This window comes from Harpia harpyja, chromosome 7 (assembly GCF_026419915.1).
Source record: "Harpia harpyja isolate bHarHar1 chromosome 7, bHarHar1 primary haplotype, whole genome shotgun sequence".
NCBI lineage: Eukaryota > Metazoa > Chordata > Aves > Accipitriformes > Accipitridae > Harpia > Harpia harpyja.
Genome location: NC_068946.1, coordinates 35,423,982 through 35,440,984, shown reverse-complemented (window position 1 = coordinate 35,440,984; position 17,003 = coordinate 35,423,982). Strand labels below are relative to the sequence as shown.

Sequence of the window (17,003 nt, the reverse complement as noted above, 5' to 3'; positions counted from 1 at the left end):
GAGGGTTGTGGTGAATGGAGTTAAATCCGGTTGGCGGCAGGTCACAAGTGGTCTTCCCCAGGGCTCAGTATTGAGGCCAGTTCTCTTTAATATCTTTATCAATGATTTGGATGAGGGGATCAAGTGCACCCTCAGTAAGTTTGTGGATGACACCAAGTTGGGAGGGAGGGTTGATCTGCTCGAGGGTAGGAAGGCTCTACAGAGGGATCTGGACAGGCTGGATCGATGGGCTGAGGCCAAGCGCCGGGTCCTGCGCTTCAGTCACAGCAACCCCATGCAGCGCTACAGGCTTGGGGAAGAGTGGCTGGAAAGCTGTCCAGCAGAGAAAGACCTGGGGGTGCTGGTTGACAGCCGGCTGAATATGAGCCAGCAGTGTGCCCAGGTGGCCAAGGCGGCCAACGGCATCCTGGCCTCTATCAGAAATAGCATGGCCAGCAGGAGCAGGGAAGTGATCGTTCCCCTGTACTTGGCACTGGTGAGGCCGCACCTCCAATACTGTGTTCAGTTTTGGGCCCCCTCACTACAGGAAAGACATTGAGGTACTGGAGCATGTCCAGAGAAGGGCAACCAAGTTGGTGAGGGGCCTGGAGCACAAGTCTTATGAGGAGCGGCTGAGGCAACTGGGGTTGTTTAGTCTGGAGAAGAGGAGGCTGAGGGGAGACCTTATCGCTGTCTACAACTACCTGAAAGGAGGTTGCAGTGAGGTGGGTGCTGGTCTCTTCTGTCAGGTGGCTGGAGATAGGATGAAAGGAGATGGCCTCAAGTTGTGGCAGGGGAGGTTTAGGTTGGATATTAGGAAAAATTTTTTTACTGAGAGGGTTGTCAGGTATTGGAACAGGCTGCCCAGGGAAGTGGTTGAGTCACCATCCCTGGAGGTATTCAAAAAGCACATAGACAAGGCACTCCAGAACATGGTTTAGTAGGCATGGTTGCTGGTTGGACTTGATGATCTTGAAGGTCTTTTCCAACCTAAGTGATTCTATGATTCTAAATCAGGAGCCAGCCATTTAGTTGATACAGTGAAATTGGCCTACCTGTCCCTTAGGCTTTAGTGAATTTATCCCAGTTGAAAATCATACTTCACGCCCTATTTAATAAGATTGTGTGGCACCTTATATAAGAGCTATCAAATTGTTAAATATTTAAACTGTAACTTCATCAGGCTTTTGCAGCTGTTTATACAGTTAATATTTGGAACAGATACAGAGCATATACACTTAGATGGCGATGGGCTGAACTACTCAGCCTAGTTTGGGCCGCAAGGCCCCCTTTTGAATTAAGCTTTTCCTGTGTAATAAGGAGGGTGAAAAGTGCTTGAATGATCCACTTGCTCCCACTAATGGGATCCCAGGAGAACATTAATCTTTTATTCTTGACTTAGAGATGCCCAAATTGGGATAATGTAATTCCAAAAGTCCTTCCATCTGTCTGCAGAAAGATTCTCACAAGCCAGGAATTATATGAAGTGAAAGCATCCCTCACTCCTCATACAAACTAGCTGACAACTTGGCTTTACATTCAGTTCACAACACTCACTTTTGCTAATATGCAGCTTTTCTTTTTGTCCTCCCCATTCCCTGTTGCGCCTTCCTGATGGAAGGACTCTGGCCACAGACAGGCTGTTCCTGCTGAGAGTAGTCTAGCTAGAGCAGGGGCTGTGTTTGCAGAGCAGTTACTCAGGTGCCATCCCCAAACAGTGTCATGGTTATGTTTATCCAGAGGAATAGGGTGGTTGGAAAACCAGGTGCAGCTGCCACGGACCATGCACAGTAACATACAGCAGGACACACCAAATGATACTGTCAGCTAATTCTGTCAAGACTAATGACTCAGGGCTGGCTCTGAAAGACGTAAGCAAATGCCTTTGGGTCTGCTCAGGGGTCCTGTCACCAAGCTCCAGGGGTGGGAGATCTTACCTGTGGGGCAGCTGCAGAGGAAAGGCCAGTCCAGCTCTGCACCGAGCAGTCCATCAAGGCTTGTTGCTCATACTCAGACACACCGTGTAGCTCCACTTGCACTTTAATCCCTTCGCAAAGGTACTGAAGGGCTTTATAATCAACTGGTTGTCAATAGCACACAGGTATAAAGTGGCAGGAGATGGCGCCCAAGAACGTGAAAGACCAATGCAACTGTTCGTGTACACCATGACTGCCTTCTGTTTGTTATACAGGCATTCTTCCCAATACATAGCTCCTGATATTTATTAGCTGCCTAAAAATAGGACAATGTTATGATGAAGAGTAGTACCACCCACCTGGCCCATGTCACTCTGCTCCTGCAAGGAGATGGCAGGCTCCTTTTGCAGGCAGGGCTAGTGCAGTTGCGTTGGCCTTCTCAGCAGCTCTGTCCTGCACAGCAGCCCCTTGTTACAAACATGATCTAAATACACAGAAATACTTGTTATCTGCTGCAAGATACTCACGTGCTTGTCTGAAGGGTGAGAGATGAAGTGCTAAAGCACAAGAGCCAGTACAATTTATTGGTATAATTTGGGCCACGAAAGTGGTGTCCTTTAGGCAAAAGAATTATGGAATAAGTACACGTAGTCATTGTAGTTTTTAATAGAGTCGTTATTTTTCCATGGCCATAATAGTAATATAAATTAAATATCATATAGGTATGTCAATAGGTTATTGATAGTCGCTCTGCCAATAGTTTCAGTCCTGAGCCATCCAAACTAATTATTGCTCTGAAACATAAAAAGGCTAAAAAGATTAAAAGAGAAGGCCAATAATGCAGCTTCCTTTTTCATTTTCAGTTAAGGATTAAAATACAGACTTGCTTGGGAAAATAACATTTCAGTGTCAGCTATGTGATTTCAGTAGGGTCTGTTGAAGTAATTCTATTAATGGATGTTGAAAACCAAAAGTTGAAACTGGTTTTTCCTGCCTGGAATAAAGGGATGTATCCCAATAAAGGTTTCACCCTTACAGCTCTATTCAAGTTTCAGCAGTTGGTACTGTTGTGTAGTTTTATAAGATACTCCATTGTGGTGCGATTTATAATAAAGTGGGTGAACCCCTGCACCCCCAACTGCAGATTTTAGGACATGGAGAATGACTTTTCCAGTTAATACTCTATTATTCAAAATGAAGATTTAAATTTCAAAACTGTAATTTAGACTTTCTGTCTATCATCTGATTTGTTTCCAAGATCCCAGTCACTAAAGAGTCCTGTTGTCCTGCAGATAATAACCAATAACATATTTCAGACACATGCAGTAGACCTTACAATATACTGCTACAGATAACAAGCTCCTGCCAGAAGAAGATGCTTCCTGACCTTTGTCATTTCTGAATGAATTGTTGCTCTGTTTATCAACTCTGCTTAATATAAACAAAGGGCTAATTATGGCTATTTTTTTCCTCACCTTTACTGAATATATTTATGATTGCTGTGAAAACACTCATCATTGTCTTGCCTTCTGAAAAAAAGATATACATATTATCCATCACCATCTGAGTAGAAGTGATTTAAATAACTGGGATGATTAACTGTAGGATTTTATATTGATTTAACAAAAGCATTTATTCCTATTCAAAATCTGTTTCACAGCTTTAATCAGTGGTGAGTGTAGGGGAGATGATCCTCTCCAGCTTCTGTTCCTCTCCCTTATTACTTTTGTTACTTTTCAGGAGCTGCCTTCTTTGTAAGTACTTCATGGTTTTGTTGAAGGGGCACGGCGATGCCAGGCCCAGGGGGCTGTGTTAGTGCTGTAGCTGCACACAGTGGAAGGAAGCCAAGCCTCCCCCAGCAGCACAGCTGACATGTATGGTATGAAGGGGTGGAAGGGTGAGGGTTCTGTACCCCCAGTAAGGGTATTTGTTGTAATCCTCCGCAGGCTGAACGTTAGGAGAGATTTGATCCCTTCAGGTATACAGTATCATGCTTGGGATTGTTTTTTATTCATACGGCTTACCTAGAGAAGTGGCAGTTTCCAGAACACCAGAGCAGTCTTCCTTGGTTGCTAGTTGAGGACTGGCAGGACTGTGCAGTCTGACTGCAGGTGGTGGCAGCTCCCCAGCTCACCAGCAACGATCTCTCCCATTTTCAGGCTTGGTTTCCCTTAGCACTGGGCTGAGCTGCTTCCTGAATGGATCAGCCTATGCTCAGTCCCCTGCACGTGCTTGATGCAGAAAGCTACATACATTTAGGGTACCACAGAACTCACACTATTGCAGAGCACTTTGTAGCACAATGGGGCACCAACATACACATACCTACTGCAGAGTATTTGCTTATGGAAAAGAAACCTTTCAAATTTAGAATCACAGTAATTCAGCTAATTGGGGCTCCAGTGGTAACAAGCTTGTAATAAGCTCCTTCCATGGCCATCAGTTCATCATGAGTGCCCCTTTCAATGACGAGTCCTTGCGACATCACAGCAATGATGTCAGCATTCTGGATCGTGGACAAGCGGTGGGCAATGACGATGCAGGTACGCCCTTCTCTGGCCTTATCCAGCGCTGCCTGCACGGTCTAAAGGCAACAGACAAAGTGTCAGAGTGAAAATATGCAAACCAAATTGGGGCTCAGAGCTGGAGAAATCCGATTGCTTCAGATTAATTAACCGTATTGTGCAAAACCGTATTTACTGTAACTTGTAAAAGTGACTATGAGGCAAATCAAAGGTTATGTTTCTGGTGTGCTCAGCTGGGCCATGAACTCAGTTTATTAGCAGTACAAAGAAGGGACAGGTAAACATAGACAGCAGTAGAAACTGAGGCAGGCCTTTATTCAGCTGACATGCTGAATGTCAGCTCAGTGTGGATATGTTTTTAAATTTCCACCATTTCTCTAATCTCTGAATGTAACCAAGCTACGCAAATTATGGCCCAAATTCTTAGGCCCCTCACTGCTGTTTTTATTGAATATTCAGGCTCATCATTCACATGCTTGAATACATTTTTGTTTGGTTGGGTTTTAATGTGCAGAAGCTATGTATACGAAACATTCCCACTGCATGCTTAGAAACCCAGGGAATTAGTATGGACATTTCTGAAAAAGTGCTGCCTCTCATTGGCAGTCTAAGAGCCCTTGTAGCTGGCTGCTGTTTTTTATAGCTGTGCTTCCTGGAACATTAAAGGTGTAAGTGCTGAATTAATAATGTGGAATAATAACGTTGTGGTCATGTAGTGGAGTACGTCGGGATGTCTCCCTAGAACAGAAAAAGGCATTGTACATTGTAAGCCACTGTATTAACAACTTGCCCTTACTGCTTTTCACTGCACATTTACCTTTTCACTTTCTGTGTCTAAGGCAGATGTAGCTTCATCCAGTAATAAAATTTTAGGATCTCGTATGATGGCCCTCGCTATAGCAATGCGTTGTTTTTGCCCACGAGACAGCTGGGATCCCTGAGCCCCAACATTGGTTTCGTATTTCTGAAAAATATACAAAAGGAAGATTTTATTCAGGTGTAAGCAAATATATCAGTACGCAACCTGAAAGAAGAGCATGAGGAGAGAGGCAAGAGCACTGTCCATTGCTGCCTCCTTCTCCTTAAAAATGCAGAATACTGTACAAATGCAGAAATACTGTATAATTGATACACAGTTTTGGGGAGACATTTCCGAGCCATGCTTTGCAGTGCGCATGGCCCAGGGGCCCAGGCAGTATGGTGATGGGCCTGGAAGAAAAATTTGATAGCAAGATGTTGGCTGGTTTGTCTGAGGCAAACAGACCCCCATTCTAGGTTTGGGAGAAGAGGCTAAAAGTGATTTAAGGGCTTTCTGGACAAGTGTTTTGTTTGGGTGCCTAAACTGCATCCATACCTTTTATGTTCTTCTGATTTGTATTTACATGATTTCAGTGCATTTAAATACTTATTAAGTGCACATAAGCAGCCAGCTTCAAATATTTTTGTCTAAGTATCATGCCCTAGTCACAAGGCAAATCTCCCACAGCTGGGAACAGGATTTATATTTCCTGACTCAGTGTAACATTTTGACTGCTGAACTGTGCTGCTTCTTTCTTGTCCATGGCTTTGAAAAATCTTCACTTTTCTCCTAGCTCAGAGTTGTAACTGCTGGTTTCATTTTTATAAATATTTGCCTACTGTGTAAAAACCCAGTCGCGACTCACGCCCACACTCTCAGGAACATAACGAATGGTCATGATACCCTCCTTGCTCCTACTGTTATGGCTGTAAAATTAAATAAAAGGTATATGTGTGTAGCAAATTTAACTGGGTTTGGAGCGACTCCCAGCTGCAATGAACCCCGAGCAGCCTATCTGTAGTTCCACAGCCAAAGCCTCGCGGGTACTTACATCAGGCAGTGACATAACAAAATCATGCAGCTGAGCCTTCTGGGCCGCTTCTATGACTTTTTCCATCGCCGCCTCTTTGGTGTTATTGCCATATTTGATATTATCAGCAATGCTGCAGTCAAATAGCACAGGCTCCTGGGACACTATTCCAATTTTTGATCTAAGAAACTGTACATTTATTTTCTTGGTGTCGTGTCCATCTATTAACTGCCAGGAAATAGGAGAAAACTTGAAACATTCCAAAACAACAACCTGCAAAACCCAAATCGTTTATAGCAAAACTAAATGATTTGGCCTTATTACTAAAATGCAAACACTACTGATTTAACGTGATGTGGAGAATCTACTTATATTTGACTCCTTTGTGCATGAAGTGTATTTTCTGGGTATGTCTGTGATATGCCAACACTAGACCATTTGCTTAATCTTAAGTCCAAGTGAACTAATTAATTGCTTAAGGTTAGGTACATGCTTTGTTGCCTTCCTAGCATAGTGATCACCACACTTATTTTTTCCAAAGAAAGAGAAATCAAACTACATGGTTAAGTATTCACATGAGAAAAAGATATAAAAGCTTTTTAAGCGATCAGTAATTGAATAACTGGAAGTTAAATCTGGACAAATTCAACCTGCAAAGAAGCTGCATGTTGAAGCTATATATTTAGGGATGTTCCAGACTCTCTGTTGCTCCATGCAGACTTGATTTTTGCTTATGCTCCCACAATGTATGCCACACGTTATATGTTTCATACAGGAGCTACCAAGGTGAATGCGTACAGCCTACATAATGCACAAAGGGTACACTGGAGGCTTGTAGTATTCTGATCTTGCCTGAGATGATACTCGGGAATGGTCCAAACACTCCAAATTTGTTTGAGAAGGAGCTGAAGCCCCAAGCTACATATATATGTGCCACTACTGCTAGGCTGCACAGCAGGACACACTCAGAAGAGTCCTTCTAGCATTGCTGAAAACAGCACACGAACCATGTTTCCTTTGCTTACCACACTTCCTTTCTCAGGGTCATAGAAACGCTCCAGAAGCTGGACACTGGTGCTCTTACCACAGCCGCTACTTCCAACAAATGCCAAAGTCTGTCCAGGCTTAACATCTACAGAGAGTCCTTTCAGGACCTGAATATCAGGCCGAGAAGGGTATGTGAATTTACAGTTAAGAAATTCAATGCTTCCCTTGAAATCATCCTGGTAAAAAAAAAAAAAAAAAAAAAAAGAGAGAAAGATGCTACAACAAGCTCAAGCTCAAAATTTACTTTGTACTTTAGAACTCACTCTTCCTCAGATTCCATTCTTGCATCTCTTATTTAAAACATGACATTTGTGCTTGTGAAATTAGCCCGGAAAGCAGGATAAGAACCATACTGGGGTAGCTGTCCTAGAGGTGAAGCCATTAGTCAGAACACTATTGCTCTTCTTACACTTCCCCATACTGCACTGGTCAGAGGCATCAACTGGAAATAGGATTGCCTTGCAAATGGGTAAGTTTTTTATTTTAATCCAGACACTGTGTAAGTAAGTGTAAATTTGGTGATAGTCCAAATAATACATTTGTGCAAAAAGCTGGATTTGGTAAAAAAAAAAAAAAAATCAATTTACCTTTGCAATGTTAAAGCAATACATGAATTCAGGTCAGTTTTTCCAGAACTCTTAAAAAACTCTATTACAAAACTCTGAAGGGAGTCAAGATACTTCATTTTCATGGTTTGAAGTAAAAAAACTAATGTATTTAATTCATAACAATTATTTCAAGTTTTCATTTAATTCTGAAAAAAAATAAGCTAAATGAAAAGTAAACTGTTTGAATTTTCTGGGTCTGATTTTTCAATTAACCAAAAATTGAGCATTTTCATTTTGTCTGACTCAAAGATGATTTGCCCCCTTGTGAATACCCCCAACATTTTGATGTGAATGGAAAAAAAGCCTCCATTATAGGCTAGCGATAGTCAGGTTTATGTGTGAACTGTAGAGCAGAAAGAAAAAACATGCTATTCTGTGAGTCATCCAGATTGGTCCTATTCCAATTTACAGTTTTACACTGACAAATTCCTAATAGCCGCACTTTAGATTACTCTTGCTGTCTAGTACAGAGCTCGCTGCTTCCAAAAGAGCAAAGACAAGTAACAATTATACAATCAGCATAACCTTTTTGTAAAGCAGTGATCCTCATTGACTTACAAACCATTAGTGCAAATTCAATGCTTATATTGAGCTGAATGACATCACAAATTGCTTATCTCTGCTCTTACCCATTTTTCCCCTTTTTCACTGTAAACACTGATTTTAGGAAGCCGATCGACCAGTTGAAAAAAGCGTGCAGCAGATGTTTTGGCTTTAGCATAGTTTGGGGTATAGGAAGAAGCTCTTCCCAAAGCAGTTCCACTGGTCACAATAGCAGAGATCACCCTGTGGGGAAGGGGGACACGGTTATTCTGGGGAAGCCATCGGGAAACTGAACGCTACACTGAGACCAGCGCTTCTGGAGAGGAGCCTGTTTCTGGCTCCAGGCAGGCTCTCACCTGAACACAAAGCTGTAATGGAGTCCTTCAGTGTCAACTAGAAATCCTCCATATCTGTAAGAGACAGCATTGGCAATGAACACTATGCTCTGGGCAAAGCCAAAGCAGAGTCCGTAAACATGTGCTTTTTTGATTGCAGCTCTATAGGGCATATCTAGGTGCTTCTCAAAGTTGCTGATAAACATTTTCTCTTTCCCTATCCCAGCGACAGTCCTGATGTTAGAGAGGGCTTCACTGGAAATCTGGAGGAGGGGAAAAAAAAAAAAAAAAGGGTAAAAGCTCCTAATTTTTACTTGGAAAAGTATAGTGTGCTTTTTCACAAATGCATGATTCTTTCATGAACACAGGGCACTAATGCCATATATAAATTGATTCAGATATGATACAGACTGGCCCAAACATCAGCCAACCTAAAGAGAAACTTTCCTACAAGCAATTATCTACTAACATCCTCAAGAGTAATGCTCTGTCTGCTCCACCAGAGCTTAAGCTACTGTAAGCACACTTAGGAAACTGGGCACATGCTCTCACTTGTGAGTTATTTCACGTAGTGTGAATAAATGGGACATCCACAAAAGCAAAAACGGTTTTAGGAACACTGTTATTCTTGATTGCATGCATTTATTAATTAAAGATGTTTATTTCAATTATTTTATTTGTTTTACTTATAGCAATATCAGGGAAAGAGTTAGAAGGGATGCTATCTCCAACTTCTGTTTCATAAATTAAAACCACCTGAATTTACTGTTTCCTCACCTGCTCATCCTCCCTCTTTCTCTGGCTTATGTCCAAAAAGCCTGATGATATGGAACATATAAATGGAGATTGATTTGATACACCTTGATTCCTCTAATGTCAGTGACACAATTTCCAGGATTTTTACCTTGTACATAGGCAAAGAGTAAGCAAATGTTTGCCTATGTACATAGAAAAATGCAACACAGGAAATTATGAGATAATCCCCATGGAAATTTCTCTGGAGCTTTAATTAATTGTAGGCTTTATATTGTGCTTTGTTGCCAGTCAGAATTTGGGTTTCTGTCCCAAAAAAATAGCACTACAGTTTCATCTGTAGAAGTAGATTGACAGTTTGTTTGATCCTAATTTCAGCCTTAAAATTACTTAAGTAATTTTATTAAGAAATTGGTTTAAAATGCTGTAGTTTGCCTGGACTTTGATAGTAGCTTCATAGTGTGACACTTTCCTTTGGGAAGCAATAGTCTGCTATATGGCTTATGAGTGTTTTCAGCATGTAGGAAGAGATCTGAATATAAATCATTAAAAATATTCCATTCGATTTCAAGGGTTTTTTCTGGCCAAAATTAAGAGTCAAATCTCATGCATTATCATACAATGTGAAGGAGCAGATAAGTAGCTACTATGAATTGGATTGTTCAGACTGTGCTTTTCCATGTTTAGCATGGCTGATGAGCAATCACTGTAGAAGAACTCAGAGTGTTTAGCATTTAGATGCAGTGCTGGTAAATGAATTAGAAAATAACACCAGACATAATCAGTCATCGCCAAAACTGCTGAAGCATTGAGTGCCCTTTTCATCCCAGCCTCTGGGTCCTTCTGTTGAATAAAAGCTGATGCCTTGACTCATTAGTGAAGTTTCTCTCCTTGTCAAGACAGTATTTTGATTTACCACTTTTCGTAAATAATTAAACCATTCTGAATGTGGGCAATTGGTTAGGTCTTAATTCTTCCTTGGCTTTCTGGAATTGAAGATTATTCCTAACAGCACTCAACAGTGGCCCATAAATGTATTCATTTGATTAGTGATACCAAAGTCAAGTGATAGTAATTCACATAATACCTTTTGTGCATTTAAAAAAATAAAATTCCAGACATCTGCATGCTTTTAAGTTCTATGCCCCCCGTCATGACATGCTGCTTTAAATCACACCCAGAAATGGGAATTGGGAGCTGAAGATTTTTCTTCTTCAGAAATCAAAAGGAAGGTGGGAAGCTGAGCCAACTGCTGCAGGCAATGGAAAAGAAACAGCCAGTAGATGCAGAGCTGAACAGGGCAAAGGGCTCCAGTCCATGTGTTTGCTGCACAGATTAAGGTCAAGAGGAGGCTGAAGATGGTTGAGAGCTCAGATGGGTAGAGGGAAGGTTCAGATGGGGGAGGGTAGAAGGTGGGATGGGTAAGACATTTGGTGGGCAGGACTTTAATGTAGGATGGGGGAGGAGTGGGAACCCTGCAAGAGTCATTTTAGGATGGGCTAAAGTAGCTCAGCAGAAGGAAATTCTGAGGCTTTGAGAGGATCTGCAAAGCTTACATTTTCTGATGCTAGAAATACGGCAGCCTAAAGCAGGGGAGAAAGCTCAGGCATTACTCTGAGCAGGGTAACCTGAGGTAGTCTTCCTCATGTTACCTGTCTTCTAAATTCCCTGCATTTCTGATGCAGTTCAGTTTCTGCACAGTTGAACTAGGTATATTTAAAAAGTATCAGGTTCTGGGTCATGTGCCAGAACTTAGTGACCCACAACTAAGGTCAAAGGAGTTTGAGTGTTTCAACACTGCAGACCTGCATAGGAGTGAACTCATGAGAAAATGGCGTTCCTTTCTCTTGCGTCCCTACCTTTTCCTTGTTTGGTACATGGACTGGAAGTCTGCTCAGCCAGTGCAAACTACATAAACCTATACTCAGCCTTCGAGGTGAGCCAGTTCACAGCATAGTCACAGGGCATCGACAAATAGGCATTTAAATAAAACCTGACAAAGGTGAAACAGGCTGCTGAGAGATTTGTGTCTGACAATTAGGTCCAATAACTTTTGAAAAGTCAGTAACATGCCATGCAGTAAGTGCTTTTGCAGTTAGGGAGTTTCAATGGTTTGACAAGCTGAAATACTACAACTTACTTGCAAAACATTGCCAGTTTCATTACATTTGAATTACTGATGGTCCCAAGTGCCTGATTTTTCAACTACCCGTGACTGCAAATATAATTAGTTTTTAAATAACATTACCTGTCCAGTAGCTTCCAGCGCTTTCTTGTCCTGAGAGGCAAATCCTGTCAGCATTTTAGCCTGCACAGCTCCAGATAAGGCCAAAAACGGCAGGAAACACAGTATAACTAAACTCAGTTTCCAGCTGAAGTAGAAAGCAATGATCATGGCCACCCCAATGTTGGTAAAGGAATTCACAATCATTCCTATCTGTGATCCAGTTGCCTTCGAAGAAAAGAAATAGAGATGCTTGACTTGTACTCCAATAGTAACTTTAATAATCTTTAAATAAACTTTCCTATAAAACTTTAGAAAACTTGAAATTATATTAAAATATCATAAAGCACCAACTGCTGCTGACTGCACTGGAATTTAGCCAGTTTGGATATACTGTTTCCAATTAATTTTATCAAGAGAAGGACTGCAAATGTCCAATATTCCTTTCACCCACCAAACCTTCCACTGAGAACCCAGAAAATTGTTTCTAATGGTTGTGAGAAAGATAATCTAAGTATTGAAATTAGTTCCCTTGGTTCCCTGGGGAATCACTCATCTGAATACTCTGTTTAGCCCCTACATTTATCCATCTAGATTTAAATAATAAAGAGAACCCTTTTGCAACTTAACTATTAACAACGAAGTCTCAACCATGCTAAAATGAGTGAGGAACATCACTGAGAAAGGATGAATTAAAGTTGCATTTCTGCCTGTCTCTTTATTAAGGAAAAATTTTAAATACGCCTTTGACATCACCTTTATTGAATGCATTCATCTTCTCCTTATGTACTTCACTGGTACACTATTCTTTGTAATAAACTTGATTTATTTACTCGAAAGTTATCTTCTTTCATAGCAGTGAACAGCAGCCCTAAATAGGAACTAGGTTACTATGTATTAGAAAAAAAATATATGTTTGATATCCTTGATCATTTTCAGTCAAATTCATTTACAGGATGTGAACTTGCAGCACAAAATGTTCATCCTCTGACCTGCAGCAATAGGGCAAGGTGCCTTGGGCCTGGCCACCGGTGGAAGGTACACCTCCCAGCTCTGCAGAGGCTACCAAAAGGAGCAGCCATAGGGCTGCTCCCACCTGGATCCTGCAGTTCTAGCATCCCACACACACACCAAGAGTCCACTTACTCCTGGTGCAGATGTAGACATTTTCAGACCCCAGACACTTGCATGCACCTTCTCACCTGCAGCTCGCTCTGCAACAGCAGCAGTTGGCTAACTGCTGTGTCAGGCAGTGAAAGGTGGAGGACACTGCTGCTCACGTAGCTCTGTTTTTTTCCCCCAGAGCTGTGGGTTGAATGGCTGTGCCCCACAGCTCTACATGTGCTTAGAACAAAGATGTCCCTTAGGAGGCTATTAAATGGTTCAGTCAGTTTTTTACAACTTTGTTTATTTCAATTAAAACATGCCCTGTAAGTGCCTGTAAGGACTGAGGAGGTTTGCAGTTGGTTTCTCTGATTCTGCAGAAATTGCTGCTGACAGGGGTTTGGGGAACATCTTTTCTCATTTGCCTTTTAAATTCTTAAAACTTCCACTAATAGTTTTTAAAAACCAACCTATCATGTTCAGTCAAGCTGAAACAGGACAATTTTTGTAACAAAGAAATTTGTATGTTTCCTTCTTCATTTCTAGAAAATTGCTTGCATTGGAGCCAAGTAAAATGGCATCTGACTCACTTCTACCAAAGCATCAATTCAGATAGGTAACGTTTATAGCTCAGCATGATTTAACCCTCACCCACTAAGGAACATAACGCATGGAGTTAGTGGTTCACTTTCCCAAACAATGTCACACTGAAACTGGCTGCATGACTCCCCAGCTGGAGCACCAGCCAGTACTATAAACTGTTTTTTCAAGTGGACTGTCAGTTTAAATCAAAACTGTCACAAGCAGCACAATACCATGCTGAAAACTGGAAAACATTATTAGTGATAAATGTCACTAAAATACTAGTCTGACATGTTTTTGAAATAAACACTTAAGCATTGTGGCAAACAGCTAATTCATCTCCAGAAAAAAGAAGTTAAAACTTCTGCACTGGATGCTCCTTCCCGTTCCATTGATGGTTGGTATTTTATTGATTTTTGTGTTCTTCTTCTGGTAATACAGGCAGGAATAATGGGCAGTAAATTGGGACGCTACTTGTGCTTTTAGATAAATACAGTGATAATAGTTCCATATTGACAGTCTCTGATACATAGAAATAGCTTAATTGACTGACCAAGGATTGATCTACACTGACCTCGCTGGTTGCATGTGTGAGAGACGGAAAGAGTTAATGTCTCAAACATTGTGGTGGGGCAAGTTCTGCTTAAAGACAAACCCTGCACAGCAAGGAACCAAGGTGAAAAGCCCATCAGCTCAGACATCAGCAACAGGAGGGGGAGGGCATGCTGGAGGGTGCGCAGCTCCCTGTTCTGATAAGCTGTTCTGATACAAAGATCAAACAATGGTCATGTCTGCAGGGAAGGAGAAGTTACTCCACAAACGACTCCCAGGTCCAAAGGCTCACAAACTGCTCATAGGTGCCTGCCCAAAAGAGGGGCAAGGATGGTAAAAGGACACAAACTGAAGCCCCAGGCGCACAAGCCCACCGGCACTGGACCCCTTGGCTGACTGAACCAATGCTGGACCCAGGACCGGTGAAATCTTTCTCTCTTCCTTTTTCTCTCTCTGTCTTCTTCTCTCTTTCCTTTTCCACAATCCCTACACCTCATCCGTTTCAAGACATAAACCGTTGACCAAGTCTGAGACTAAGAGTGGATCCAGCCACCCCTGGGCCCTTCTCTGAGGAGGAGTCTAGAAAGCAAGGGGTCTGCTCTGAACCTCGTGACTCAACGGGAGGGATCTCCTTGTTGATGTATATACATCTCCTGAATTGATGTATATGGTTACCCTGGGTTACACGGTTTACAGAAGTAGTCTTATGCCAATTCCTGTTGTGAGAAACCCTGCCACCTACTACCACGCCTCCCCAGTTCAGTTTGCTTCTGTCATGAATAAAATCGTTAACTGATCATTTGGTGTCATTTCACCTTAATTTAGCCCGAGGGAATTTCGAATTAAACACAACTCCTTGGTTTGTCCAGTCTGGGTCGTGACAGCATGCTAGCTAATTTCTGTGACAGTGTGCCAAAATAGGCCTTCAACCAGTGCTTATAGTAAAATGATTCTTAAGCTACCAGGTCTTACCCCTTGGACCTGTGAGGCATCTGTTGCAAGTCTTGTAGTCAAAGCACCAGGGCTGTTCTTCTGGTCATCAAACCAACCAATGTCTTGCCCTAGCATAGCCTGGAAACCAATTTTCCTTAACCGTCTTGTAAGCAGCTCACCAGACTTGGCAAAGGTGTATCCCTGGGGTGCGTAAGAATAAATACAAATATTGTACAGAAAGAGATACCCACAGAGTAAGGGATGAGAAACAAAATTTACCCATACTGGACTGCTATTACCTGTAGAAACTGTGTGAAAAATGAAAGAATTCCAACAAAGACAAAGAGTAGGCAGACACCATTGATCTGGATTCTTCGTTCTTCTTCATCAAGAATGGAGAAGGTCTTTGAAAAAAAATGGGTGGCGTCATATTAGAAGTGTCAGTTTTGCTGTGTGTGAAGTTTGTTCATGACTCCCTAATGCCAAGTGCAGAGGCCCAGCCTAGAACCAAAGCTAGAACACAGAGCTCTCCCTCACCCCTTGCAAAGGCCTGATTCCTTATTTTTCCTAAGGTGAGCCTGGGTACAGCATAACGCTTTTTACTCCTATTAAACAACAAGTTTATTATACTCGGTTTCTGCATGTACTGCTATTACTCATTGCCCATCCCTAGTTATAATTAATCAAACATCCCCCCACTCTAAACAACATCCAGTGTGATACCCAGAGGATAGTAATGAAATAAACAGCATAGCGACAAAGCAACAGTGCAGCAGCTCCCTTACCTCCTCTCTAATCTATGCCAATTGCAACTTTAGTCTGTGTAATAATTATACCCTAGCATGACTCTCCTTGCACAACACTAACAAATTCTAGAAGTAGGCTTCAAGAGGAACCTATTGTCTTTTACTGAAGGAGTGTGGATACGAGCTATTTGCTTACTGCTGGGTACTTGAGAAAAAGCACTAGTGCTTAAAGTAGACCCCCTCCACCCCATTCCGCTCCAGTCACCATGGTATTTTCCTTTTATCGCTTGTTCTTAATACCTGACCTTTTTCAATGCCTGCCAGCATTACTGGCTGCTGCTGAAGTAGTGGTCCAAATCTAAGTAGCCATCCTTCAGCAATTCCTTTCAGTCAGAGCCGTTGATATGTAGGTCAGTTAACCTACCTGAAGTTGTTAAACTACTTCTGCTACTTGCAGATATAAGCCACAGCTCATGTTTGTACTTCTCCACTAATCTTAAGTTAATTCTAATTGGATTTCATAGGTAAAAATTACTATAAATTGACTAATCTCTCAATCTGTTATCTGTAAGGTGTAATTAAAAATAAAAATGTGCATCCGACATTTCCTTAAATCAAAACCAGCTTAAATTCTTTTAGGTAAGTATTTAACAGTAGAAAAAGAAGAAGGAATTTTCATTACAGCTGCAAAATACAAAATTCTACAAAAATAAACTTAAGTACTAGTCTTAAAAGGTCAACTCAAGTTATTTACAGTTCAAAGTGAGCTATGTATCAAAGTAACAGAGAGGAATTAGAGCATGAATTTGAGAAAAAGAAATAGCTGCTCTCTAGTGGGAATTCCACTTCAAGTATTTTAACTTTGTACATCAGTACATTGGCAACAAAATAAATCCTGCAAAATCCAAAATGATAATATCAAGATGGCACTTAGTGTTTCAAGCTAAAAGCTGTTCCAATGCCGTGCTGTCTTACCAGTAGCAAGGCATATTACTTTCTCAGATTAATCTTTGTTTAAAAAAAAAAAAAAAAAATCACCAGGCATGTTTTAATCTGCCATAATAAGAACAAAACATATAATGGTTTGCTGCTGTTCCTATCCCCATAATGAAACCCACTGTACATTTAGTAATCCATGTTTGATCCAATGAATTGAGTAGGCTGTGAGCAGATTTCATCTATCTCTGTAACTTACATATCTAGAAAAGATACCGCTGTTTGGGGGGTTTGGTTTTGGTTTTTTGGGTTGTTTTTTTGTTTGTTTGTTTGTTTTTTCCCCTGTAGGAAGTATTCTAGTTAAACACTTGGTCTGAATGAGATACAAGGT

At 41.3% G+C, this 17,003-nt stretch overlaps 1 protein-coding gene across 3 annotated transcripts in view; it reads right to left on the bottom strand.

Moving 5' to 3' along the window:
* Window positions 1–2,537: 2,537 nt before the first annotated feature.
* The window catches only part of ABCB11 (ATP binding cassette subfamily B member 11), a 54,268-nt gene continuing 39,802 nt past the window's right edge, over window positions 2,538–17,003 (bottom strand). For all 3 annotated transcript variants that reach the window (XM_052793438.1, XM_052793439.1, XM_052793441.1), the window contains 9 exons: window positions 15,230–15,334; window positions 14,970–15,131; window positions 11,784–11,987; window positions 8,804–9,045; window positions 8,534–8,690; window positions 7,275–7,472; window positions 6,271–6,477; window positions 5,238–5,384; window positions 2,538–4,479 (listed from right to left, as the gene is read on the bottom strand). In XM_052793438.1, coding sequence (XP_052649398.1) covers window positions 4,279–4,479; window positions 5,238–5,384; window positions 6,271–6,477; window positions 7,275–7,472; window positions 8,534–8,690; window positions 8,804–9,045; window positions 11,784–11,987; window positions 14,970–15,131; window positions 15,230–15,334 — 1,623 coding nt within the window. In that variant the 3' untranslated portion in view covers window positions 2,538–4,278. The remainder of the gene's footprint in view (window positions 4,480–5,237; window positions 5,385–6,270; window positions 6,478–7,274; window positions 7,473–8,533; window positions 8,691–8,803; window positions 9,046–11,783; window positions 11,988–14,969; window positions 15,132–15,229; window positions 15,335–17,003) is intronic.